The sequence below is a fragment of the Pistacia vera genome, unplaced genomic scaffold (genome assembly GCF_008641045.1).
Source record: "Pistacia vera cultivar Batoury unplaced genomic scaffold, PisVer_v2 Contig135, whole genome shotgun sequence".
Lineage (NCBI taxonomy): Eukaryota > Viridiplantae > Streptophyta > Magnoliopsida > Sapindales > Anacardiaceae > Pistacia > Pistacia vera.
Window position 1 is genome coordinate 703,788 of NW_022195412.1, and position 15,584 is coordinate 719,371.

Genomic DNA, 15,584 nt, shown 5'->3' on the forward strand with positions numbered 1-15,584 from the left:
TACAATATGCTTCTGATTATTTCCAGTAATGGATGCTAAACCTGTTTCTGTTGGTTTCTTTCAAGTCTCACTGTTTTATTTAGCTCTCCTGATGCATCTTTGTTATAGGAACATGAAAGCACAACTGTTGGATTAATGCTTGGCCTCGCTGTTTCTCATAGAGGGACCATGCATCCAGTAATATCAAAGGTGATAGCATGTTGCTCCCTTTGCATAATTTTTTTTTTTATTATTATTATTATTTTTTATCGTCTTTGTTAATGAAAGAATTAGCATATCATAAGGAACCTATTTATGTATGGTCTCCTTCTAGTAAATTTGTTCATAGCCCCTTTTATAGCATATATTGCTTTTTAATTCCTCTTACTGCCATTTTGTTGCAACTTAGTGGCTCACATTTTAGATAGATTGTACTTGTTTAGGTCTTTGGTCATTTTGTACAAGTTGAATATGGCCCTAAGCTCCTATTAAGTTGTAAAGATCGATATATCTTTCTCTTTTTTGTTCAAGGATCTAATATGATTTCTTGTAATGAATATTGTATGCAACGCTTGTTAATTGAGGCTAAGTTGTTGAATTTTTCCTTGGCAGTCCCTTTATGTTCATATTCCTGCCAGGCTTCCATCTTCAGTGGAGTTGGAGTTACCAACAATTCTGCAGGTATAGATCATCAGACCGCAGTCTTTGTTTCTCTTTAAATTCACCTCTTAAGTTTTATCCTTCAGGAGTGTGTACAAGCAAGAATGAACTTTGCACACTTGATCTATGCATCTTTATTTGTGTTTCTCAGTAAATAAATGCATCCCAGGATTCTTTTTGCCACCACAGATCATTAAAACCCCATTTACCTACCTTAAATTTCTTGTCAGGCTGCAATCATTCTGTGACTTTTTTTTTCTCTTGGTGCTATTATAGTTAGTACTGAAGTGGTAAATTTGACTACTGGACACTCTAGCATCATGGGGAATAACATGTGTTTTATTTGTATTTATCATTGAAATGAGTAATTGTACTAATTCGTAAGAAAAAATTATATTTAAGATTACTCAGTGATTTTCTTAATATTTATTTCAACAATGCAATCTCTTGTCTTATTCTGCAGTCGGCAGCATTAATGTCAGTGGGACTTCTTTATGAAGGATCAGCTCATCCGCAAACTATGCAGATTCTTCTGGTATTTTATTTTTCCTGTTTGCTTTCTGATTTACTCAATGTTTTGCTCTATATAAATTTTGATGTCAAAAAGCATCAACATTATTCAATGTAATGAACCATTCAAAGAAATGCATTTGCTGTATTATGTATATAAGTGAAAATTGAAAGTGAACTATAGCACGAATGGTTCCCCTTAGTTGACTATAGGTAATAGTTAGTTGCTAATTGCATGTTACATTCTTATTTTTTAATGTTTAGTTTATTTACAAAGTTTTACTAATGTTGTCAACAAGTCCAAGTTTTGTACTTGGTGTAATCTGCAGATTTTTTCTTGCCTCAGAATCGTTTACGCCACAAGTCTGTGAATAATAAAATGGTCTTCTTTATTTTATTCTACACCATGTGAGACAGCTCCTCGTGGGATGCTTAACTCATTATTTTTCTGGCTGAGAATATAATTACATCTTAAGTACTGATGATCACTGCACATCATTCAGTGTTTCTTCTTACAATGCTGAATATTATGTATGAATCATGCCATAGATTTCTACAGCATTGGGGTTTCAGTATCTTCCTCAAAGATTCTTTGTTAGATGTTAGATGCCTTGAGTTGACCTTGTGTGTGATATGTACAGGGTGAAATAGGTCGCAGAAGTGGAGGTGATAATGTTCTTGAAAGGGAGGGTCATGCGGTTTCTGCTGGATTTGCTTTGGGCCTTGTTGCATTGGGTATAAGCAATTGAATATTTAAATTAGTTAATTGTTTGTGAAGTGGTGACCTTATTAATTGTTTTATTTTAAAACTGAAGGTCGAGGAGATGATGCACTTGGTTTCACAGATACCTTGGTTGGTCGATTATTCCACTACATTGGTGGCAAAGAAGTTCACAAGGTAAAATTATCTTATGTTGACTTCTGTTCTTTCTCATTTTACTTTTGCTGGGTGAATTACTTTTGTATGTTTGCACCATGTTTTGTAAGTTCTGTGCATTAAGAACTGAATCGTCCGCAGTTTCCTACTGAATGGACTTTATTTAATTTGTTTCTCTCTGAATTGTTTCTTTTGTCTTGAATTCTTCATCAGGAAAGATCACACTTCTTATCACTGTCAACGGATGAGCAAAACCGTAGTGCTGGGCAGGTTCTGTCAGCTACATTTGAAATAAAAAAATTTCCATGCTTTTAATGTTGTCTCAAGAGGGATACCACTTGGGCATATTCTTTGCCGAAGCAATTGATATTGAGATCCTTTTGTTGGGAACTTTTGCTTTGTAGATGATGGATGGAACCATGGTCAATGTTGATGTCACTGCACCTGGAGCTATTATTGCCCTTTCTTTAATGTTTTTAAAGGTAAAGAGGCTTGGTAGTTGACATTTCATATGAAATTTTTCAACCAGTGCATTAGGCTGTCAACGTTCTTAGGTACAGACTATTTCACATTCTCATTGATGTGTCAGGGTTTTCTCACTTTGTCCTCCTTTGTACTAATAACAGACTGAATCAGAGGCAATTGTTTCTAGGCTTTCCATCCCTCAAACACATTTTGATTTGCAATATGTGCGGCCTGATTTCATTATGCTTCGTGTCATTGCTCGGAATTTAATAATGTGGAACAGGTACAGCTAGTCTGTTTAACTAATCTGGTGATTGAACTTTCATCTACTTAACTACTCTTTATAATTAAATTAATGAGCTTTATTGTATCAGAGTTCACCCCTCTGAAGATTGGATTCAGTCCCAGATTCCTGAAATTGTCAAACATAGCATCGATGCCCTTAGAGATGATAACAGTGATGTTGATGAAATGGATGCAGAAACCTTTGTCCAGGCCTATGTCAATATAGTGGCTGGGGCATGTATTTCTCTTGGTACGTTATTTCTACTGATTCATGCTATATGTATGATATTGATTTTTATTTTGTGTATGCTTTCTATGTGATTAAAATCACTAAAAAGAATTTAAAATAAAATTTACAAATAGATTTAGGGTAAATATCAGTGGCCTCCCTTGAGGTTTGAGTAAACTTCACTGCAATTCCTTGAAATTTAAAAAAACTCTTCAAACTTACCCTGTCATTCATAATTTAATGGTAAAATCTTAATCGAGGTGTGAAAATATCAGAAATATCCTTAAATACATTTATAAAAATAAGAAGTTATTTAAAAGCAAAAAACAGCCTCGTGGAACAGTTCCACAAATTTGCAGATTTCGTCCCTTCACTAAAATTATAATGATTTTGAATGATCAAAGACGCTCATCTATGCGCAGTAATTTTTACAGATTGAGCAAAGATTAGAAAAAATTGGCCTATTTTAAATCGAATATCTGGGTTCATATATCTTTTTTGTTTACTTTTATTGTTGTGAATGCTAAATTAAGCTCGCATTCAAATATTTTTGCAGCAAATTACTGGAAATTAATTTAATGCTTCATTGTATCTTTCGTTTATAGAAAATATATCTATAAATTCCATTATCTTTATCATTTATTATTGGCAGGGTTAAGATTTGCTGGTACAAAGAATGCAAATGTGCAGGAGTTACTTTATGAATACGCTGTCTACTTCCTAAATGAGGTCATACAGTTTCATCCTGCTCTGTATAAATTTACTGCTTATTTAGTTGTAAAAACTTATACTTTAATGTCAGCAGATCAAGCCTGTTTCCGGTACAAGTCGAAATGCCTTTCCAAAGGGATTGTCTCGCTATGTAGATCGATGCACGCTAGAAATATGCCTTCACCTGGTTGTTCTTTCCTTGTCTGTGGTACATAAAAGAATAAAAGTCCTTTTTTGCCCTTTTCCTATTTTCAATTACATAAATAACAGTAGTGGCTAAGGTTTTTGTTTTTTATTTTTTCTTTTTATGATTGGTCTGAGGACAGGTAATGGCTGGTTCAGGACACCTACAAACTTTTCGGTTGTTGAGATTTCTTCGCAGTCGAAATTCTGCAGATGGCAATGCAAATTATGGCATCCAGATGGCAGTAAGAGTTTCTGCATATGATTTTTCTAAAATATGCTAAAAAACTTGAAATTTTGAATGTGGACACTCAAATTATATTATAATATTATTAATATTCCTAGAAATTGATGAGGATAAAGTTGAATGGATTGTGCTTTTATAATATTTTATTTTACAGTTTTCAGACTTGGAGAGTAAGATCTATAGGTGCTTTAGCTCCTTATGTTTTGATTATGTACTCTATATTTTCAATGTAGTTTGTACTGACCTGCCAAAAACATAATTGGTTGCTGAGTCTAAGATGGTAGAGGCCAAGGCCAGGACTAGAGCTCATTAAATATTATTCAATCTCATGCGTGCTACTACAGTGTCTATGGGACAAATAGCATTTTATGATGTTAATTCATCTAAACTCCCTGCTTAAGAGGAATGCTACCATGTTTGTGTGTACCCATTTGGAATGCATTCAGTTGAGCAGGTTTTTGTCTTACAACAGCTTATGTTCCTTATATTTCCTACCATGTGCTGGTTTTTTAGGTAAGTTTAGCCATTGGCTTCTTGTTTCTTGGGGGTGGAATGCGAACATTTTCAACGAGCAACAGTTCTATTGCTGCTTTATTGATTTCTCTTTATCCACGCTTGCCTTCTGGACCAAATGATAATCGCTGCCACCTTCAGGTATGCCAGAAACAGTTTTTATGTTACTCTTTTAGCATCTTGTTTTCATGAAGTGTACTTTTTCAGGCATTTAGGCATTTGTACGTCCTTGCAACGGAATCTCGCTGGATTCAGACTGTCGATGTTGACACTGGTCTCCCTGTGTATGCCCCTCTTGAAGTTACTGTCAGAGAAACTGAACATTATTCAGAAACAAGCTTTTGTGAAGTTACTCCTTGCATTCTGCCAGAACGTTCTATTGTAAGTTTTACAGATTCATGAGTAACGATTTAAATGGTTGCAATTCCAGAAATCTTTATGTTTTCTTTCTCCTGCAAGAAAAAATTGAAGTTGTCTGTTACAAATTTGCTAGGTTTTACATGATATCTGATATTTTCTTCTATATTCTTTACACTTTCTTTGAGGATTTTTTTGTTTCTTTGTTAGTAAACCCGAAGCCCTCTTGTACAGGTATAGCTTTGCTAGGACATATACAGTTATAAGAAGAGATTGTTAAGTTTCATTGAAAGAACTACATTAACTGGGCTCTAAAATGGACAGATGGATTTTAGAAAAATTGCAATTTTTTTGATGGTTCAATTGTTTACTGGTTGCAGTTGAAGACAGTTCGTGTTTGTGGACCTCGATACTGGCCTTTAGTGATAGAGCTGGTACCTGAAGGTTAGTGTGTCATGGTGCTCCATTTCTATTAAATAGTGTAAACTTGCAACATGTTTAGATCCTTCCAATTGTTTTTCTTCGACAGATAAACCTTGGTGGAGTGCTGGGGATAAGAATGACCCATTTAATTCTGGTGTTATCTATATCAAACGGAAGGTTGGAGCTTGTTCGTATGTGGATGATCCTGTAGGGTGTCAGTCCTTGATGTCACGTGCGATGCATAAGGTGATAATGTCATAAGAGTTATTATAGATTGATCCTCACCTTAATTTATTCCTGTTTATGGAGGAATTTTAATTTGTCCTCCCCAATCCAGGTGTTGGGTTTGACAAGTTTAGGAGCATCTGATCCAAATATCAATAACAACAGTGGTCCTAATTCTGTTACTGTTGATCAGTTGGTCAGTACCTTTTCATCTGATCCTAGCTTAATTGCTTTTGCACAACTTTGCTGTGACCCTTCCTGGAATAGCAGGCAAGTCCAGTTTATTTCAATGTCTTTTCATGTTATGATCTTGTAGAAGCAATCTATGTTTCCTTAATGGTGGCTTCAGCATGCTCACTGAAATTTAACTTTTGGATTTTTCAGTTTACTACTTAGTGTTTTATCAGTCTAAGTATGTCCTGTAACACGGAGTGAAACAAATTTGGGTTAGGAACCGTATATTTATACAATCCATTTGGCCAAACCTTAATGATGTATTGTTTAAAAGGGTAGTGGCAGTTGCAAGTCTATTTTTTCTGTTATTTATCCATATCAGCACTCATTCAGTATTTTGCTGTCAAATTCAATATCAAATCTAATTTACTTTTCTGCTTTTGATGCCTTAGATATAATATCACATAGTGGAATCATATATTACTGTGGCAATTCCGTCATCCTTTATACAAAATGTAGAAGTTTCTTCCCTTTATTCAAGCTCTGATAATCTGTAAAAACTCTTTGCCATTGCACATGTTGCAGATTTGATGGTGATTTCCAGGAATTTTGTTTGCAAGTTCTATTCGAGTGCATAAGCAAGGATAGACCGGCTCTGTTGCAGGTAAATGCTAATGTAACCTGGAAATAGGATCTCCATGCATTTCGATGACTTCAAAAGCAGTACAATTCGTATGAATCTACCAATTTGAATACCCGTAATATGCTCACCATCATAATCCATTTGCTTATTTGTCTAGGTCTACTTGTCATTATACACGACGGTTAGGTCAATGGCCGAGCAGGTCACCAATGACAATGTCATTGTAAGTGACTCGCTCCTTATATCCAATTTGAAGGTAAGTTTCTGTTATCCTTTTTTATTAAAGAACACGATTATTTACATTTCAAGTTTTTCACTATCCATCTTCTACCGCAGCTTGTGCTCGCCTATAATGAAGCTCTGTTAAGTGGAAGATTATCTGCTTCAAGAGGAGGCATTGTTCAACCAATCTTCATGGGGTCTCTTAGGAAGCGAGTGGAAGACATTCTTAGTTGTTCAGATGGATTTAAAATTGATTTGAGAAAGTATCTGAACTCAGGAAGATGGCATGACGAAGAAGAATCCAAAGAAGAGAAAAATTTAGTACTACTTTCATGGTATCTTAAGTGGTTCAGCGTGCCGGTTCCATCCCTTATCAAGTCGGCCGTGGAGAAAATCAAGCCCAATCTAGTTTCATCATCTTTGGTTCCTTTGTTGCGTTTGTTATTTCCAACCACTCACATCAATGCCCTTGGTGAGATAGATAAGTTGTTCTCTTCCAACAACTGAAGCTAGGTTTAAGGCTTTTCTTCCCTCTTCTCCATTTTTTTTTCCAAAAGAAAGAGCAAACTTCAGAAATTTGGTGTTTGCAGCTCGACTCGCCATTGTATTGGTGACAGAGGTCTTTGAGAAGAAATGTTCTGAAGCTCATTTCAACTTGTCATAAACATAGGTTTGAGAAAGAACGATGGATTACACTGACGAAGTTGGTTTCGGTTTTGCACAAAGAAAGAGCTGTGCACTCAGTTTGTGGAGATGAAAAAACTAGCCCTTAAATATACGATCCTGACTGAATCAGGATCTAATTATTATGTGTACAAAAGAAACAAAATAATATAAAGATAGTGCTGTAGTAAGAGTTCATTTGTTCTTCCATTGATTTTTTTTTTTTTTTTTTTTTAAACACGGCAGTTTAGGTATATCTTAAACAAATCTCTTATGAGGCGTTTGGTTGGGGGTTATGTGCGATTACTGGGGTTATGTCATCTTATATTACTTGATTATCATGTTTAGTTGTCAAGTAATATAAGATACCGATAATCTTTAAATACCAATAATGGTTACTATTGGTAATATTGGATGTAATCTGATTATTTCCATTTTCTTAGGTATTCTGAGATTACCAGGGTTATCTTTTTTTGTTATAATTTTATCTTTTATTAATAAAAAATTTGGACAATAACACCCCTACTTTAAAACAAATTTACATTAATATCTTATTTCAATTTTACCTTTGTTTAATTAAAATTTTGGATAATAATGCTCTTATATTTAAAATAATTTACAGATCGCCACTGGATCCCAGCCACCACCACCACTGCCACCCAACCACCACCGTTGATAACGGGCCAACCACCACGGATCGTCGTCGGAAAATTGTTGGAGTCCTTAAAAAAGAACGGGATTTTGTGGGAGGCTTTGATATAGTCGTTTTCGGTCAGATCTGGCTTGATATGGCCGTTTTCAGCCATTAATATGGCCAGAAATGGCCATATCGGAGCCTCTTGGTCACGGTGAAGTACTCATGAGGACTTTTGAAAACTTCTGGCGGTGGTTTCCGGTGGCGACAGAAGGTGGGAGTGATTTCGTTATAAATTAAAATTTTATATAAGTGAAGGTGTTTTAGCTAAATCTGAATATTGGAAGTTAAAAGAAATTATTCAAAAATTAATAATAAAATAATATTATATTAATATTTAAAAGGGGGACAATTTAGTAATTTAAATAACATACCTAGCAATTTATTCCCCATAACCAAACATATTAATATAACATGTCCATCAACTAATCAAACACATTTTCTTAAAGATTCCCGGTAATCTTTCAAGGTAATCTATCTTTCCAGTAATCTAACATTCCCAGTAATTTAACATTCTTAAACCAAACGCCCTTTTAGGATCATGTATTTAACTAATCTTTTAAGATCTTGAAACTATCGATCGAATAAGAACTCTAGTGACCATTTCTATTAAAGATAGAACTCGATAGGATTATGTATTTAAACTAATCTCTTAGGATTTTAAAACTATTAATCGAATAAGAAGGATCTTAAAACTATTGATCGAATAAGAACAATTTGATAGGATTGTGTATTTCAACTAATCTCTTAGGATCTTAAAACTATTGATCGAATAAAAACTTCAGTGTGGTCACCTGTATATCAAAAACGAAAAAACAAAAGATGTGTAATTGTTCTCTTCAATATATAATTTACATCAATTTAGTTTATAATTTAAAAATAATTTTGAAAATTTATAAGGATTTTAAGTTATTTTTAAATTCTTTTTACTGCCCAAAAATATATTTTATATAACATAACAATTACAATTTAGAGTTAAAAATAAAATGAACGAATAATTTATTCTCCCGAATTCTGGTATAGGTAAAATTATTTATAGAAAAAGAGTTTGTACAAAATAACGTGATATATCATTGACTGTCACATGACATAAAACCATATAATAATAATGTAACATTAAATTATATAGGTCCTAATGTCATATGACATACTTTGTGATATCTTACGCGAGTGTTTTTTTTTTTTTTTTTTGGTACAAATAGCATTATTTATATTTAGTCAGCTTACACGTGGTGCATCTACCTGGCAAGAGGTGGCTTTGTTCGGCCAATCTTTATCTATAGTTTCTCTTAGGAAGAGAATGGAAGATAACTTATAGCCTTATAGGTTCAACCGTTCAAGAGGTGGCCATTCAGTATTGTCAGCAACGACAACAACCTGCGCCTCCGGCAGATTTCCGGTTAACATAAATAAGAAATTTATTTTGCATATTTCTACAGAATTAATCTGAATCCATAAATTTTACAGGGCAGCACCTCTCTGGTTCGGCTGTAATACCAAATACTAATGCACCGGAAAAACAGACAGTACGTAAAGATTCTACCATGTAAGTAAAACTTCACCGTTATCCAAAGTCAAGCCTTTATCGTTTTCTTTTTGTTTTGAAATTAAATCCAAAAGCTGGATACTGCATGCAAAGTTACGTATATGAGATACGCGAGTACATCCAGAGGTATCAAAGAAAAGGCTTGGACAAAATTACAGCCTCTACATAGTAACAAAAGTCGTTCCCTGAATTTTATCAACGACCCAGAACCACCTGAAATCTGACACAGATACATAACGTACGGTTGTGAATTGTGATCACCTCTAACTTACCTGCAAAAAGCGTACAAAAGACGGGAATTTAAAACCTAAACAAGGAACAACTATATCTACAATACAAGAGTCATCAGCATATATCATTTCATCAACTATTAAAACACAGTTTTTAACTCTTGGACTCGTCGATCGGAATTCCCTCCTGAGAAGCACGTTCCTCGCGGACTGGTCACCCGTGCTGAGCCCGCCTTTCCGGCCCGTTTCCTGGTACCCTTCTGTCCCCAGCTGCTCCCTCCTTGTCTGCCTCCACGATCCTCCTTTTGTTCCATAACAAAACAAATTGTAATTATATATGTTCTCGAAAGCACTCGTTAAAAACACATAAAGAAATATAGAATTTTTCATTATGTAATTAGTTTACCTTCAGCAAGGTGCTCTGGGCTTAAACTTTTGCCACCAGTTCCACAGGCACCAAAAAACCTTGCCTGGCTGGCGTCAAGTTCAGCTCGTTGTTGATCTGAAGACATGTTTTTCTCGTCTGGGCTGAAGTTAAAACCTGTAAAGAAACGATTAGAATTTCGCCAACTTAAAGCGGAAACTGAGCGTGCGCAGTTGATCCTTTGTAATACTAACATTCAGTACTGTGAATTATGATTCTAAGAGGAAGTCCATCAGGCATTTATATGGGTTCTAATCAAGTTACTTCATTGACACGTGGTGTGCCATGTGGCAAACTGAGGAAGCATGACGACACGTAGGTCAGTGGTTTGAACATAAAACGACACGAGGCTTTGTATTATGACATTATGAAAAATGCTCTCAGTGAAAGCCGCGTCTTCTTTTACTAATTTACTCCAATCGGTAGAAAGATAAATTTTACAAAGTTGAATTTGAGTATATATTAACCAAGCATCACTGAAACCATCCCATCAAATAGGGTAATAACATTCAGACCCCTTGAAACTTTCAAAACTAACTTAAACCCCTTAAATTATCGAAAGGCCACAAGACCTCTTTCCGCTAGGTTTCTTTTCTTTAGTTAGATTTGACGGGAATCTAACACTTCAACCCTGTTGAAAATTAAACTAAGCCAAAAGGCCAAAAACCATATAGTGTAACCTTTTTTATGTTGGTATAATCATCTAGTCTCGCACTAGTATGAAACTTCATCATTGGATGGTTATACCAAAATCTAATCAATGTTTTTTTACTTGAACCAGGCCTTGACTTAGTCAAGGGGCTGGTTCGTGGTCGGGCGATTTGATTGATTTATTCTTTGCTTGGTGGTTGAACTATGATTCAACACTGTAATTATTGAAAACTCTAATAATTAATAAATCTATCTAGAATCGCAGTTCATTCTTTAACCTAACGGTTGAAAAGCGGTTTGAAACTATTCATATTGGTTCAACCTCAAGTTAATCCGGTTCAATGATTAAAACGGGTTTTAGCCATTCGTTGTAAAACCATGTATATGATTCAAAAATACTTTCTCTTTTAACATATGTTAAAATTGAGTACCTTAAAAATTAAAATAGACTTTAATTTGAAATCATTGTTAACCCAAATAAGACTTCATTTTGGGAGGGAAGTCTCTTTCGCACAATTTCATTTTGAGGGGGAAGTCTCTTTTGCACAATTTCACTTACCTAACCAAAGCCGACCACAATTATGCTACACAAACCCACAAGGTGGCACGTGACTTCCACAAGCGAGCGCCTCATGCTTGTGCTAACCCCAATTAAGACCCGCCTCACGTAACGTTCATGCTATTGCTCTCTATGTGCCAGCCACTTCAACTTACCAAGTACCAACTCAGCTCGAAATCCGAACCTCGCGCCCATTAAAACTCCCGCTAAATTTTAAACTTCTTTAAAACTCTAAAAGCTTCCCTCACAAGCTTTGCCCCCAAATTTCAAACTCCATAAATGAATTTCTAAATACGTAATTTCACTCTCAAAATAGTCCCACAACCACACAAAAACTATCCACGTCTCAGAATTTAATCCGAATTCTCAAAATTACCCCTAAGCCTAAAATTTCAAATCTTCGTCTTCCCCTCTCAATTTTCCTCTATAAAACCGAACAATCCTCTCCACAGTCCATAGCAATCCAGAATTCAAAAACTACTCCATTGCTCTATCTAAATTAGTGAAGTTATCAAAATGCCTTCGATCCCTGAAGAGCCACTTCTCGCCTCGAACCCTGACCGGTTCTGTATGTTTCCGATACAGTACCCACAAATCTGGGAGATGTACAAGAAAGCTGAGGCGTCGTTTTGGACCGCCGAGGAGGTCGATTTGTCTCCGGATCTCCGTCACTGGGAAACCCTAACCCCCGATGAGAAGCACTTCATTACGCACGTTCTGGCTTTCTTCGCTGCCTCCGATGGCATCGTTCTCGAAAACCTCGCTGGGCGGTTCATGAAGGAGGTCCAAGTCGCTGAGGCGCGCGCCTTCTACGGCTTCCAAATCGCGATTGAGAATATCCACTCGGAAATGTACTCGCTTCTTCTCGAAACTTATATTAAAGATTCTGCAGAAAAGACTCGTTTGTTTCACGCGATTGAAACGGTGCCGTGTGTGGCTAGAAAGGCAAACTGGGCGTTAAATTGGATCGACGGTTCGGAGACTTTCGCCGAGAGATTAGTTGCGTTTGCTTGCGTGGAAGGGATTTTTTTCTCGGGGAGTTTTTGCTCTATCTTTTGGCTTAAAAAACGCGGGTTAATGCCGGGATTAACTTTCTCTAACGAGTTGATCTCGCGTGACGAGGGACTGCACTGTGACTTCGCGTGCTTGTTGTACAGTCTGTTGAGGACGAAGTTAAGTGAGGAGCGCGTGAAGGGGATTGTGAAGGAGGCGGTGGATATAGAAAGGGAGTTTGTGTGCGACGCGCTGCCGTGCGCGCTGGTCGGAATGAACGGGGAGTTAATGAGTCAATACATTGAGTTCGTTGCAGATCGGCTGTTGGGTGCGCTCGGGTACGGGAAGGTCTACGGTGTGACAAATCCTTTTGATTGGATGGAGCTGATTTCGCTTCAAGGAAAGACTAATTTCTTTGAGAAGAGAGTTGGGGAGTATCAGAAGGCTTCAATTATGTCAAGTATTAACGCCAATGGAACCACCCACGTATTCAAAATGGATGAAGACTTTTAGAGTAATAATATTTCTGTAGTATTAATATGTTGGTGGTGGTTTTCATTTGTTCGTTTATTTAGTTCCTCTGTTCAGGAAATGATAGAAAAAAAAAAGATTTAATATATTTATGAATGTTACTCCTTAGGTTACTGCTAATTGAATTTGAATATCCTTTACTTCTAATATATGTTGATAATTGCTTTGTATTTCACTTGATATTTGATCAAATTGAGGGTGTATTCTTGTTGAATTTCAAAATATGTGTATCTTCTTTAGAAAGGAAATTAAGTTTCAGGTTATTGGTAATTGAATCTGTGGATCCTTCGCTTAATATTTTGAAGTATTGATGTGGACTGAGCTCTTACTTATAGCTTATAAGTCTCTTTATCTGTATTTTGTATGTAATGATCTGAAAATTTTGTTGTCTGATATCAAATATTCAACATATGTATGTTCATAGTGTGTGATATATGATGATATGAACTGGAATGTGATGAAAGTGCATGAATTTTAAAGCAAATTAGAACACTAATTTGGAATGTTTTGAACATCTTTTTCCGATTTAACAAACTTTATGTAGTGAACAAGCAGATTACTGCTTTGATTATTTACAGTGTAAAAGTAAAACTTATTAGCTATAAGCCTATAAGCACAAAACCGGAGTGATTAGTCTGGAACCTTCAAGATTTGTATTGTGTGTTATTTGAGTTGTTCATGGTATTATGGTGTTAATCCGTTTCCAAATGCACATCTTTTTCATTTGTTTGTTTGTTTAGTTCATCTGTTTAGGAAATGGTAGAAAAGAAATTTTACTATATTTATGAATGTTACTCCTTAGGTTACTGCTAATTGAATCTGTGGATCCTTCGCTGGATATTTTGAAATATTGATGTGGCTGCAGTTTAAAGCAAATTAGAACACTAATTTGGAATGTTTTGACATCTTTTTTTGATTCAACAAACTTTATGTAGTGAACAAGCACATTACTGCTGATTATTTACAGTGTAAAAGTAAAACTTGTTAGCTATAAGCCTATAATCACAAAACCTGAGTGATTAGTCTGGAACCTTCAAGACTTCTATTGCTGTGTTATGTGAATTTCATGGTATTATGGTGTTAATCTGTTTCCAAATGCACATAAAAATTGCTACTTACAATATGCTTCTGATGTATTTCCAGTAATGGGGATGCTAAACCTGTTTCTGTTATCTGCAAAACCCTCTACATGGTTCAAATAATGTCTCTCTTTATGACTACCGTCTACCTTGTCTTCACCAAGCTTTGGATTATAAGCATTGAGGTGAGTTGTTCTACCAAGAATTTCTCTACATATTTGCATCTGCTTCAGGAAATTTAGCTTTTTTCTGGGTATTGATTGTGATTCTACATTAACAGGGAGCCACTATAAAAGGTTCCTTTCCCTGTTTCATCCAGTCTTCTTGGAAGCTCTCATGGGTATGATATGAAGACTCATAATTCTGCTGTTACTTGAATTGAATCCTGTTCAGTTTCCTTCTGAAATTTGTAATCACTTGACATTGGTAACATGGTTCCATGTAGTACAAGACCTTGCCAAAATCTGTACATATTTGGCGGAAACTTCTTTGAAGGACATGTCTTGAGAATATATGCATGTTTTTTTTTTAAATAATAATAATAATTTAGGCTCCGTTTGGTTTATTATTTTAGATATAATTTTAGGAATAATATTGGATAATTAAGTAGGGTTATGATTACGAGAATAGAATTTGAAAAATATGTGTTTGATAAAGTATTTTTACCTTGATATTTGTGTTGAATATTTGATTGATATATTTTTTTTTTATAAATGATTTATTAATATAATATTTTAGTGCATTTTGTTAAAATAATGTATTATTATATATATAAATTATCAATTTATATTTTAATAATATTAAACCTTTTATTGGTAATTTTGTCACAAGTAAATATTAAAAAACAAAAACTCATATTAATTTCAAGTATTAATCCAGCTGTTTAAAAACATCAAATTAATATATATATGACAAAAGTACTAATTATTAACCTTTACAATCTTTCTTACACGTATACTCTATTAACAACTACAACATGGTTCATTGTGCTGCACACAGTGCATTCGTTATGTTATCTCGTACAGCTATCATATTGTCTATAATTCCTTGCTGTGGTTGACTCGGTCCTTCTCTATTTCGGCCATTTGTCAGTATTTCTTCTTCATCATCTGTACAACGTCGTCTTCTTCTTGTACGGCTAGACGACACCATTTAAACCTGCACATTTGCAAAACATTGATCCTCAATTAACAAAATCTAACAGTTAATATTTAATTCTAATAACAATCCAAAACGGGGTTGAAACATGTAATATTACATAAAACAGTAGCACAATTAATAAGTTCATACAGTAGTATTATAAATTCTAATTGTAATGACAAGTGCCCACTGACGCATACAAAAGGGCTAGCAAACACTTAGGAAATATAGTGTCATCTACAAATTCGGAAAGTCGTTATAAATCCAGTTTGCCTTTTCCTCGGGCGGGAGTTTCACGAATATCTCCCGCCACCCTAGATTTTGATACAAGTACTTGACAACCGAAAGATAAAACTGTGTAGGTACTTGCA

At 35.2% G+C, this 15,584-nt stretch overlaps 2 protein-coding genes and 1 pseudogene across 2 annotated transcripts; 2 read left to right on the top strand and 1 right to left on the bottom strand.

Moving 5' to 3' along the window:
• Window positions 1–97: 97 nt before the first annotated feature.
• Window positions 98–7,210, top strand: LOC116122539 (anaphase-promoting complex subunit 1-like). The gene is made up of 20 exons (XM_031408377.1): window positions 98–189; window positions 592–660; window positions 1,103–1,174; window positions 1,791–1,884; window positions 1,965–2,047; window positions 2,240–2,296; window positions 2,431–2,508; window positions 2,653–2,774; window positions 2,866–3,026; window positions 3,658–3,734; window positions 3,811–3,924; window positions 4,043–4,144; window positions 4,660–4,800; window positions 4,867–5,040; window positions 5,397–5,460; window positions 5,546–5,685; window positions 5,777–5,934; window positions 6,424–6,502; window positions 6,639–6,737; window positions 6,818–7,210. Exons 1-20 carry the CDS (start codon window positions 136–138, stop codon window positions 7,208–7,210), a joined length of 2,331 nt encoding a protein of 776 aa, XP_031264237.1. The 5' UTR covers window positions 98–135.
• A 2,559-nt stretch (window positions 7,211–9,769) lies between these two features.
• On the bottom strand, window positions 9,770–10,469 carry LOC116122514 (annotated as a pseudogene).
• A 1,440-nt stretch (window positions 10,470–11,909) lies between these two features.
• Window positions 11,910–13,264, top strand: LOC116122545 (ribonucleoside-diphosphate reductase small chain). Its single transcript, XM_031408382.1, has one exon. The coding sequence runs from the start codon at window positions 11,987–11,989 to the stop codon at window positions 12,974–12,976; it is 990 nt and encodes a 329-aa protein (XP_031264242.1). The 5' UTR covers window positions 11,910–11,986; the 3' UTR covers window positions 12,977–13,264.
• The last annotated feature ends 2,320 nt before the right edge of the window (window positions 13,265–15,584 follow it).

Bases quoted from the DNA above. Each gene is read 5' to 3' on its own strand.
- LOC116122539 (XM_031408377.1), top strand. From the start codon at position 136: ATGCTTGGCCTCGCTGTTTCTCATAGAGGGACCATGCATCCAGTAATA. The intron at 661-1,102 runs GTATAGATCATC...CTTATTCTGCAG, and splicing joins AGTTACCAACAATTCTGCAG to TCGGCAGCATTAATGTCAGT. The intron at 5,041-5,396 runs GTAAGTTTTACA...TACTGGTTGCAG, and splicing joins TTCTGCCAGAACGTTCTATT to TTGAAGACAGTTCGTGTTTG.
- LOC116122545 (XM_031408382.1), top strand. From the start codon at position 11,987: ATGCCTTCGATCCCTGAAGAGCCACTTCTCGCCTCGAACCCTGACCGG.